The sequence below is a fragment of the Phoxinus phoxinus genome, assembly GCF_949152265.1.
Source record: "Phoxinus phoxinus genome assembly, chromosome: 18".
NCBI lineage: Eukaryota > Metazoa > Chordata > Actinopteri > Cypriniformes > Leuciscidae > Phoxinus > Phoxinus phoxinus.
In genome coordinates this window covers 1,229,449-1,242,356 of record NC_136893.1, presented here as the reverse complement: position 1 = coordinate 1,242,356, position 12,908 = coordinate 1,229,449, and the positions used below count along the sequence as shown (strand labels likewise).

General features: G+C 40.4%; 1 protein-coding gene across 1 annotated transcript in view; it reads right to left on the bottom strand.

The window, feature by feature from the left end:
- Positions 1-12,908, bottom strand: part of znhit6 (zinc finger HIT-type containing 6) — a 40,157-nt gene that overhangs the window by 15,657 nt on the left and 11,592 nt on the right. Inside the window, exon 6 of the mRNA XM_079588964.1 lies at positions 835-900. Within this exon, the coding sequence (XP_079445090.1) occupies positions 835-900 (66 nt within the window). The remainder of the gene's footprint in view (positions 1-834; positions 901-12,908) is intronic.

Below are 12,908 nucleotides of genomic sequence, written 5' to 3'. Positions count from 1 at the left end.
TGACCCTCATGATACTGACAAAACATCATGCAGCTCTTGTCCATATAACAGTTCATAGTGACCAAACACTGTTTTCTGAATCGTGACAGATATTAATGAATTAAAACAAGAAGATCTCGTTTCATGGATTTGGAATGATATAATGGTTGAGAAAGTGAATACTTGGCTGAACTTTCCCTTTTACAACACTACTCATAACTATTGGCTCGTCCTTTTTCCATGTTTTAATGTCTCTTGATTCCATATTAATAGTTAAATTACATTTTAGTAATCAAAATGCATGTCTAATCAATTATGAAACCAATCAAATTTAACAACATTTTATTGAAAATCTCATTTTTAGAGCCTTATAAAATACATTTTTATTTCCCAAATTCTGTTTTATTTTCCCCAAATTCTGTGTCTTCGGTTTTACTTTAGTTTTAGTGCTTAAATTATGTTAAAAGCACGTCCAATCAATTGAATTCATAAAACAATTTAATAATTTTGCTACAGTATTATGCCCAATGAAATGTGTTGTCTGTTTAAATTGTTCTGAATTAATGATATAATTCAAATTTATTATCAAAAGTGGGGTAATTAAATGAAGGTTTAAAACACTAACAATTTAATGAATCATTTAAAATGTTAAAAATTAACAATTCATATCACATTTTGATTATATGTACACCCCAGCTTTTGATTTCTTCATCCGATTATTTCCAAATTCGGAGACATTGTACATTTCATTTGTCTGACTGGATTCTTCAATCCACACTATACAACGTCATCAACCAAAACCACCACCGAAATACTTTTACAAATACCAGAACAGAAGATTAGAGTGTTTCATACCTCTCTGAATAAACCGCATTGCTCTGAGGAAAATGGATCTTCAGATGCCAGTGGAATCGTCCTTCCCTGCAGGATTAAAACCAGACAGATATTTCACAACTGAGTTAAGGTTCCCAAAACACCATTTACACCACAATACTGCAATATAGTACAGTCAAACCAGATATTATCCAGACTTCAACATTTCTCACATTATCAGTTTATTCGCTATAGTTTAGAAAACGGTGATAAAATATGAGCAGAACTCAGTTGATATTTGACTGGTTTTGTCCATCTTCTGTTAGACTGTCTCACACATGAATTATGTTGAATATCTGTCAGCTGGTAAATGTAACTACACAATTAGATAATACCAGTTTAGCTCAACCAGTGACCAAGCAATGCTTCATTGTGTTCAGTGTGTGTGTGAAAAGAGCATTAGCAGTTACAGACAAAACACTGAAGAAAACATGATCAGCTCAAAGTGTCGGAATCATTTTTGGTCTCAAATTTTTACTGGTAGTCACTGTATGAAGAATATTTGGGTTTAATATGTCAGTTTACTTTATTTTTGCTCTCCTCACTTACATACATTGACTATAGTGTCCTGCACACACTAGTAAACAAAAAAAAAAAACACAAATTATATCTGGTGTCTGAATCATTTTTGGTTTAAGTGTACGTCCCAATATCATCATTTGAAAATCAGATCGATGTGAAGCACTGGAATCATGGTCTCAATGTTCTAACAGAGAGAAAGTTATGTCCCAAAAAAGTCAGTGTGACGGCCAACAGCAAAGTTTTTCCAGTAATCAAACTCTTTGACAAAGCTGGACAGTCCAGACAGCATCACGATGTACAACAATAAACCGGTTCACATGATTCAGATTGCACATGTGTTGATCCAGGCCTGTCTGGCATCATGGTTAGTATTTACTGGAACAACATGCTGGAGCGTCGCCAGTGTCGGACAGGCCAGTGTTGCTAATGCAATCGAGAAGGTGTGTGTTTGGAGGGAACGAATCAATGCTGGGCATCATGGTTATGATGACGATAATTCAGTTGGCAGAAACCCCATGTTGAGTGGCAGAACTGGAGTACAGACAATAAAACGAAAGACTTCTTTACAAGATTCAAAGAACATGAAATAGCGCTGACCACTTCCACAGCTGCTGCTAAGAGTTTTACACTCAAGAACTCTTAATGCGACATGCACAAAGCTGAAAACTTGGCTCTGCCTGCACGATCCTGGCAACATGAGGACGAGAAGAAACCAAACCCAACCCCAGTGAGTCCTGTAATGAGCCGGGCAGGATCCCACACTCACTGGTGTAGGGCACATGGATGCCAAGAGCAAACTGCTGAAGATGTCACACTGAGATGTATCAGGTTCAGGCTGAAGTAATTAGCCTCAAGTTAAGGTTGCCAAACAACTTAACCTCAATCGATCAATCAAATTTTAGTACGACTTGCGTGACTATAAAAAGTTTAAAGATGTACATACGGATGGATGAGTGGATTGATGGATGAGTGGATGGATGAATGAGTGGATGGATGGATGGATGGCTGAGTGGATGGATGGATGAGTGGATGGATGAGTGGATGGATGGATGAATGAGTGGATGGATGAATGAGTGGATGGATGGATGAGTGGATGGATGGATGAATGGATGAGTGGATGGATGGATGAGTGGATGGATGGATGAGTGGATGGATGGATGAGTGGATGGATGGATGGATGGATGGATGGATGGCTGAGTGGATGGATGGATGGATGGATGGATGAATGAGTGGATGGATGGATGAGTGGATGGATGGATGAATGGATGAGTGGATGGATGGATGAGTGGATGGATGGATGAGTGGATGGATGGATGGATGGATGGATGGATGGGTGAATGGATGGAGGGGTGGATGGATGGATGGATGGATGGATGAGTGGATGGATGGATGAGTGGATGGATGGATGAGTGGATGGATGAATGAGTGGATGGATGGATGAGTGGATGGATGGATGAGTGGATGGATGGATGAGTGGATGGATGGATGAGTGGATGGATGAATGAGTGGATGGATGGATGAATGGATGAGTGGATGGATGGATGAGTGGATGGATGGATGAGTGGATGGATGGATGAGTGGATGGATGGATGAGTGGATGGATGGATGAGTGGATGGATGGATGGATGGATGGCTGAGTGGATGGATGGATGGATGGATGGATGAATGAGTGGATGGATGGATGAGTGGATGAGTGGATGGATGGATGAGTGGATGGATGGATGAGTGGATGGATGGATGAGTGGATGGATGGATGAGTGGATGGATGGATGAGTGGATGGATGGATGAGTGGATGGATGGATGGATGGATGGATGGGTGAATGGATGGAGGGGTGGATGGATGGATGGATGGATGGATGGATGAGTGGATGGATGGATGGCTGAGTGGATGGATGGATGAGTGGATGGAGTATGAAGCCAATCAGCATGGGGATGATTAGGAGGCCATGATTTGGCCATCTTTTGGCTAAACAAACCCTTAAATGGGACAAACTTTCTCTAGTTTAACTTTGCATGAGCCAAAATGGGCCAAAAGTGAACGAAACACTCAGCACTGACTTATTTGCTATACGTCACGAATCACATGACTAGAAGAAGAAGAATCTTTGATATGCCCATCATCCGCTGACTCATCCGCTTCCACAAAACCCTGCGTGCCAATCCCAAAAGAGTCTCCGCCAAGACTTGAGCGCACACACACACCAGATCCAGATGGCACGGTTACACAACCAGCCACTCCAAAACACACACTTCAGACGCGGGATCAGATATCAAGGCTCTGGCAGAGAGTTGGACAGGAACGGTGGTGGTTTTCCAGCCTGGGGTGGGCAGCAGGTCAGGGCGAAGGATCGGGGTTTGGAGAAGAGCAGGGTTTACTTTCACAGGTGTAAAGACGTTCTGCCGCCCTCCAGGCAAAGGTATTTATGAGTTTGCACAGGCTTGGCGTCCCGCTAGAGATCAGGGTGGAAGGCGTGGTGGAAAAGTCCTGGAATACCAGGTGCGGAGGCATTGTTACGCCTACAACAGCCAACGGAAACTTTTTTCTTTTCCCCTGATGGAAAAAGCTCAACATCTTCCTCAACATTGTTGGCTTCTTTTCCACTAGAAATATCTAAACATTCTTGAATAAAGACACTAGGATTAGGGATGCACCAATTTTGGTCAATACCGATAATTCTTTATATTTTGAAAGCCGATAATAACCCAAGTATTGGCCGATAAATCTAAATCCAAATCATTTTTAAGAGCCTGATTATAAAAACAAGAGTCGGAAAGAAAGATACTATGGAAGTCAATGGGGTCCATCAACTGTCTGGTCACCAACGTTCTTCAAAATATCTTCTTTTGTGTTCAGCAGAAGAAAGAAACTCATACAGGTTTGAAACAACTTGAGGGTGAGAAAATGATGACAGATTTTTATTTTTGGGTGAAATTTCCCCTTTAAAATCCATATCCCAAACACAATTATAATGTTCCCATTATGATTTTATAGCCGATATTTGGAAGTGATTTTACAGCCCTTTTTTGGAAGTGATTCCCATCATATTTCAAGCAATTTAAAGCCATCATGGTGAACAGTGCGCATCTGAAGAGTCTCAATTGAAGGAAATAATACATTATTTATCGGCTTTAATAAATCGGCCACATTTTTTTTTATCGGGCTGATAATGATAAAGTTAAAAATGATCATATATTGGCTGATATATATAATGCATCCCTAACTAGGATCCTACTAACTATCTAACTAGGTCTTGTTTTCTGAGAAATGGTTTAAGTTAATTGAGTTTGTGATCTGGGGTCAGAAAAAAACCTTATTATTTTGACCCCATAATTTGGATCCATTTCTCAGAAAACGAGATTTTTATGGATATCAAGTAAATGTTTTGGATATTTCTGCTTAGAGAGACGCCAGCGGACAGGAAAAATTTTTTTGGAGACACCCAAGTGTAAAACGAAAAGACATGTAAGATTTCTAGATCACCATAGACACCGGTTTTGTTTTCATAATAATGTTGGGATACAGAAGGATTCTTCAACGGTGAGGTCAAGTCGATCATACACCTGTTGTAGGCCCTGGGCAAGGAAAAACCATAAAAAGGTGTGTTATCTTTCACAGCACCTGGTTAGCCCTCAGCTACAGCTCCCAACTGGCCGCTCAAGTCCAGGTCTTTCCTCACAGGGAGTCCTGTGAAGATTCGAGAGCTCAAACTGACCTTTAAAGGAGACCTATTACGCAAACATTTTCCAAATATTCTTCATACAGTGACTACCAGTAAAAATGATTGGGCCACTTTGAGCTGGTCATGTTCTGCTGAAGTGTTTTGTCTGTAGTCGCTAATGCTCTTTTCACACACACACTGAACACAATGAAGCATTGCTTGGTCACTGGTTGAGCTAAACTGGTATTATCTAATTGTGTAGTTAAATTTACCAGCTGACAGATATTCAACATAATTCATGTGTGAGACAGACTAACAGAAGGATGGACAAAACCTGTCAAATATCAACTGAGTTCTGCTCATAATCTATCACCATTTTCTAAACTATAGCGAATAAACTGTGATAATGTGAGAAATATTGAAGGCGTCTGAATACATTTAGGTTTGACTGTAAATGTGTGTCGGCAGTGTGACACAACCAGCCTATAGCCTAATGGTAAAAATCCACCCACTCCTTATTTAATATTCCCCATAAATCATAAACAGTGTCTCAAAATGAGCCGTTCACATTTTCTAAACATAGTGACATCGCAGTGTAACAAGAACAAGTGCAGTTTCTTTTAGACTTCCAATAAAATAATAGGCCTATTTGATAATATTATTCTTTAAAGGGAAGAAATCACTGCAGATTCCAAATTTATAGGATACAGTTTAATTTTTTCATCTGCTAAACAAGATAAATTGCATTAAAGTGAATAGTAATGTTAACTTAGGACTTAAAAAAAATATTAAAGGATAAACGATGAACATCACAGCAGTCAGCGCTAAACAACAGGCACATGAAATATAGATTAGACTAATTAAACTTACATAAAGTGATTCAGTCAAGAATAAGATCAGTGAGTGATTGACATCAGTGGCAGCGGGTACATAAACACAGGCTGGTGTTACACATGGGGTTTCTTTCTCAACTGTTGATGTTCACTTAAGACAAAACCGACTGCGTTCACAGGGATATTTAGACATCAGTGTGTGTTTGTCCACACACTACTGTATATGATAGACGGCTCTCTGTGCTCAGCACGGTGTTATTTTTCGTATCTTCTTGCGCTTGAAGGATGGTTTAAAAATCACATTAAATTGCACACACAAGAATCAATAAGCAAAATCTAAATTTTAATTTACAACAAGTATTCGATTCCTGATGTCAAGTTTCTGATTCCAGATTTGGAGTCCATTTTCTATTTCCAACCCTTATACACTAACAAATATTGGGTTATTTTTTCTACCCAAATCCTGGGTTGAGCCTTTTTGGTCTTTTTTTTGTGGTATTTTTTCAGTGTTTTGGGTATTTTTTGTGTTTCCCAGATCCTGGGTCAGACGCAACAACCCAGGGGTTGAGTTATTCATTGCAGGCTTTTTGTGAGAGCAGTGCAGCTCCGTCAAATTGGTGCATGTCTTCTGTAAAATACAGTAGGGCTGGGCAAAAAAATAGATTTTTCGATTGATCGATTTTTAAAATGTGGTCGATTCAAAATCGATTCTCAAAGTCCAAAAATCGATTCACCCAAAAGCCAGTATTAGTTTTCCTACAGTGTTCATAGGCTTACAGCCTCCATGTTACAGATAATGCTGTGAGATTTTATGTTAGTTTTCTCTTAAACATAAAATAACCTGATCCTGATTGATCAAGGCATGCGACTGTTCTGACTCGTCTAATTTTTCATCTTGCATCAAAATCCGGTCTATTCATATGCATTTGAAGTTGGGTTTTAATGTACCCAAGAGTACCTAAAATCAAAAAAAAGTTTAATATACAATTTTGTGGCTCTATTTCTTTTTATTAATTAACCACTCGTAAACTTGTTCACCGTTTAAAAATAAATAAATATAGGAATTGTATTAAATCTATATTCATTGAGTCGAATCGCGAATCGAATTTAGAATCGAAATTGAACCGAGAATCGAAATCGAATCGAATTAAGAGCTTGCGAATCGAAATTGAATTGAATTGGAACATCCCAGCCCTAAGTACAATACAACCAAATTGTGTTGTTTTTAACCCATTGTTTTTTAGAGTGTAACTAAAAAAATATTGCATTCATATTTGACATTTTTCCCAGACATTGTTGATGATCGACTGTTATAATCATCTTCGATACATGATAATATCGTCCATCCCCATTGCACTTCTAGGGACACTCCTTTTAAATCTTGTAAAAAATGTGCTTAATATGTCCCCTTTAAGTCTTAAACACACAATTTGAGTCACTTTGAACATGTTGGCGTCCCTGAAATCACTGCATCGGTTGTGCTCAACGCAAAACACAAAAGGTTAATCGATGCAAACCATGAATAGCCTCTGTAAAGCAACAAACAGCAGAGATCAGGTTCAATCGGATGATCTCACGAGTGAGAAATTTCAAAAAGACGCTGGAACAACAAAGCCTGTTGGGTAAGAGTTGCGGTTGCTTTAACAAGGCTTTTATTATGTCACTCTCAGGAAATCATTATCAACAGAAACAGGCACATCGGAAAGTGCCAGAAGTCTTAGACTAAATAAGCTTTTCAAATTACCAATGGCATTTATTTGCAGCAAGCAGCCAGAAGCAATCAATGTCTGAGGAACGACATCAACAGGCGGAGAGTAGCAGGTTAATGTGTTAAAACCCCCTTGTGAACTGAAGAGAAACGGTCAAGCTTCATTATAACTAGCCTAAATCCTGCTTTGCATACGCAGTTGAATTTTCAGTAATGTGCTTTAAAGGAGTAGATCACCTCAGAATTAAAATGATAATTCACTCTCCCCCACGTCATCCAAGATGTTCATGTCTTTCCTTCTTCGGTTGAAGAGAAATGAAGGTTTTTGAGGAAGACATTCCAGGATTTTCTCCATATGTGACTTCAATGGGGTCCAAATGTGAGTGTCAGTGCAGCTTTAAAGTCTCGACGTGATCCAGCCGAGGAATAAGAGTCTTATCTGGACAAACCAGCGGCCATTTTATAATAAAATAAACATTTATATACTTTTAAACCACAAATGCTCGTCTTGCACGAGCTGTGATGCGACACACATTTCGTCATCAGGTTGAAAGGTCAAGCGTGACGTCACGTAGGCGGAAGAATCGACCTAGTGTTTACAAAGCGAATGTGCGAAGACTAAATCAAACGCCATTTACAAAAAAAATAAAAGGTACAACAACGATTTCTGATGCTTCGAAGTTGGAGATAATAATTTTCACCCTACTCTACTAGGGATGGCGAAAACTAAAAAATATCTTGACCGACCACCAAGCCTCATTAGCCGGTTGAAACCGGTTAACCGATTAGTTTAAAACCAGTTTAAAATATGGTACGCTATTTAAAATACTAGCTAACCATTTCGAGCCGCGCCTGCAATTTCACAACTCTGTCGCATCTCTCCGCCGCTCTGCCTCCCGCTCACACACACACACACACACACACGGCGCCGGCGCCACCCTTCCACTCACGCCACTTTTAAATCCCCTACCGCGCGAAACAATAAACATGAGTCCTGCAAATGCGGCGCAGAGGAGCTTGTATGTAATCGGAGGACAAACGCCTCCTTAGTTTTGAAATGGTTTGGGTACAAGGTGATCGCGTTGAAAATAACGGCGTTTGTCTAGCGTTAGCAGCTCATTTGAAACATTGCCGCGGCTCATTTCAGAAAATGACAGCTCCGAAGAGACGCCGCTTTAGTTTGAGCCTGAGGTAGTGCTAACAATAATAAAGAAAGATGATGATCATCATCACCTGATCTGTTACCACTGAAATGTAGATGTAATGTATTTCCATATTTAAGCACTGTATCACACAACTTACATCTGTGTCATTCTGTTCGGTGAAATGGTCCCACACACTACTCTTCCTCGCACGCTTCCTCCTGTCGTCTGCCCTGGCTCTAACCTCGAGTGTGTTAGCCTGTGGCCTTTACTTTTCGCAAACCTTGTGAGCGCGCGAACCCAAACGCTGTGACCTCGCGCCACATGTTTTTATTAGTTTATTAAGTACAAACGGGCGAGTTATGAAAAATTGAGAGTGAGGGATTTGTTCACTTCACACAAAAAGATCTTGGAATGAGACGGCTAACTGTAGTAGCGTTTAGTCCACTGTCTATAATAGCCTCATTTAGAGATCACTTTTCTTTTTTTTTAACCAACTACCAACAACTTTGATCGGTTCACGGTCAACCATCGGTCAAACGGTCATCGGTTAACATCCCTATACTCTACATTTTCTGTCTTACCACCTGACCTTTCCAACGGGATTACGTAATGCGTGAAGTCGTGGACGTGCAAGACGAGCATTTGTGGTTAAAAAGTATATAAATGTTTATTTTGTTATAAAATGTCCGCTGGTTTGTCCAGATAAGACTCTTATTCCTCGGCTGGATCGTGTCGAGACTTTAAAGCTGCACTGACACTCACATTTGGACCCCATTGAAGTCACATATGGAGAAAATCCTGGAATGTTTTCCTCAAAAACCTTCATTTCTTTTCCACTGAAGAAAGAAAGACATGAACATCTTGGATGACGTGGGGTAAATAATAAATAACTAATTCTTTAAAAAACATATACATTGCATGAAAATGCAGAAATCCATGGTTAATTGTGCATCCCTTTAGGATGGAGCTGGGGAGTTTTGCACAGGCAAACATCACTCAGAAACATATTAAAAGCCTGTAAAGACAGCAGAATTCATTCAGAGGCCCAAAAAACCTGCAAGGACTCGTTCCAACAGCAGCTTAATGACACCTGCAGAAGTCAACATCACTCCAAACGAGCCCTGGCGCTCACGGACAACACGTCCCGTTCGATAATTAATTGGTTATTCTGCATGACATCTCGAAGGTAACGGCACATACACTCCCAAACACAAGCTGGCCCTTCAGCTACGGCAGATGTTGCGCAGTGAAGTCTGCATAACGTCTAAAGCAAAGGCACACGAACGCAGTCAACGCTGCCAGCACAGAGTGGAGACAAAGTGAGCAGGAGCCTCGTTTATAACCGCTGCGTCGCACAAAACACCACTTCCGCCAGTCTCCACCATAGTCTGTAAAAGAATATGGGCGCAGTGTGCGTGACGTCACCCGTAGTGTTTCTGAAGAGCGTTTCTGAAGCCCAAAGTGGGCGGAGCCGGCCGTCGCCATCTTGGTAGCGCGTCACTCCTGAATAAACGAAAATGGGCAAAGAGGCGGATTAGCTGAGGTGACGTGACGCTAACGCTAGGAGACAAACGCTAGTAGTAACATCAGCGGCAATCCACCTGTCACTCAAGTGGCCACGCCCTTAATTATGCAGAACTTATGGATCAATATAATTTAAATGGATGAGTTATAAAACGGATGCACACCCCTCACAATCGTCATGAAGGACAACATTAGCTATATAGACCAAAACCACTTTTTGTTCCAGTCTGTAAACATGTTTATTTCTGCTGTAAAGTTGGGCATTTTAACATGCGGGTCTATGGGATTGAGTCTCTCCTGCACCCGGTCTCTAGTGGCCAGTGGATGAACTGCAGTTTAAGTCACTCAGTGTTTGATTCAAGAGAGAGACGGTATCGTTGCCGCTTGCTTCTAACGCAAGTTGTGATTTATAAAACAAACTTGACGGGAAAATCTGCGCACCTGTAAGTAAACTCTGACCCTTGTGTATGGACATTTTGGAGACAGAGCAGTTTGGCGAAACTAGGGCTGTCAAAATGGCTGAAAAGCTCATTTAAAATTTCTTTCTTAAATATTAGCAAAATTCGAATTATATTCGAATTCTAAAGGCAATACTTAAAGGGATAGTTCACTTTGAAATTAAATGTTGGTATGTTTTAGCTTACCTGAAGTGCATCCAAAATGTTGGTGTCTTTGTCTCCGCAGTATGATGGCACTTGCGCAGACTAAGTAAACAGATCAGATGGACGTGGTTGTGTAAAAGAGATAAAAACGATATAAATACTGTTTGTTTTATCACACAAACCGCTTGTTTCGTGTCTTAGGCCATCAGTGTGCACTTACGATGGGGAATTGTGTAATGTGGACTTTTCTCTGCATGCTTTTGGAGACAGTGCCTATAGACCTGCATTATATGACTGACAGACAAGAACGGTTTGACCTAAAAATATTAACATTGAAACTACTGCGGAGACAAAGACACCTACATCTTGGATGCTAAAACATACCAACATTTAATTTCAAAGTGAACTATCCCTTTAATAATAGAGGGGAAAAAAGTACTGTATCGTCTCCTATGCCCACAAGAGGGCGTAGGACATCCCGATCTGCAAGAATGACGGCGTGAAAAAGAAATGTCATGGTGTTGACAAAACATAGCGGCTACAACGGACAGGAAAAATACTTGTGTCCTCAATATAAACCCAACAGATGGGCGCCTTCTCCGCACAGGACTCCATGTTCCACGACGAGATGCCAAAACTATCGCCGTTTATCATTTCCGAACGAATTAGCGAATTCTGCTAAGTGGCCTGTTAAGGAGTGACAGCGATCCTCCTGAGGAAGCACACCGATCCTCATCACGGTGATTTAGACTCATTCAGGGGCTGTAAAACTTCATCCAGAACACATGTACGACAACACGCCAACAAGCAGCATCCTAAAGCGTGAACTTTGACCTAAAGCACTGCACTGGGATCGGTCAAGTTCACGACGACCGCACCGCGTCTGATGGGTGTGTTGTGAACTTGAACGTTCATTTTTGGCTTTATGGTTTGGCTTTACACGGCCTTCCCTCGGCACATCTGGCTAAAGCGCAGCGTGTCGCTAACCATGTGCAGTTGCTGAACATCTGCTTCTGATATTGTGTACTTGGTACATTCTGAAACCCATTTCTGTCCCTCGTTTGTCCTGCTTCTGTCGCTCATACCGGCAGAATCTCACAAAAATGATTCAGACACCAGATATAATTTTTGATATTTTTGTTTACTAGTGTGTGCAGGACACTATAGTTCATTTATGTAAGTGAGGAGAGCAAAATAAAGTAAACTGTGACATATTAAACCAAAATTTTCTTCAGACTACCGGTAAAAATTTGAGACTCCATTTTAGCGAATAAACTGATAATGTGAGAAATGTTGAAGGAGTCTGGATATATTTTGGTTTGACTGTAAGTCACATTATTGTACATAACAGAGCTGCCAACTTTTGAGTTTAGCTTGGAGTGATAATTATGGATGGGGGGGTGGGGGGGGGGGGGGGGGTGATTCATAAGCTTGAGATTTGATTCAGATCTCGATTCAATATCAATTAATTCGGATATTTCCGGTACAAAACGTTAATAAAAGACACAACAAACACCCCTTTCCTACAGTCGACTAAAAGCTCTCATTCCTAACCAATGGATTAAAGCTTTTTTTATTTTTTTGTAAAATGTACGCAAACGATTAATCACGATTAATCTAGGGCTCATAACGATTAATCACGATTAATATAGGGCTGCATAACGATTAATCGCAACTAATTGTTTGCCGAATAAAAGTGTTTGTTTACATCATATATGTGTGTGTACTGTGTATAATAATTATGTATATATAAATACTAGGGGTGTAACGGTACATGTATTCGTACCGGACCGTTTCGGTACAGGACTTCCGGTACGGTTCACATGTGCACCGAATGCAATCTTAGGCTAGTTTTGTGTGCGGAACATACATCAATTCCGAGTTTCCACACGAACATATTAAGTGTCGGAAGTCTCCGCGTTGCACTGATTAAATCTGATTAATCGTTTTTGTGATTCAAATACATGTAAAATATTACCATAACATCTGTCTTCCTGTGTGCGGAAATTTGTTTATGTTGCTGTGACAACGAAACACGTGCATGCGCCTGTGTCAAGAGCGC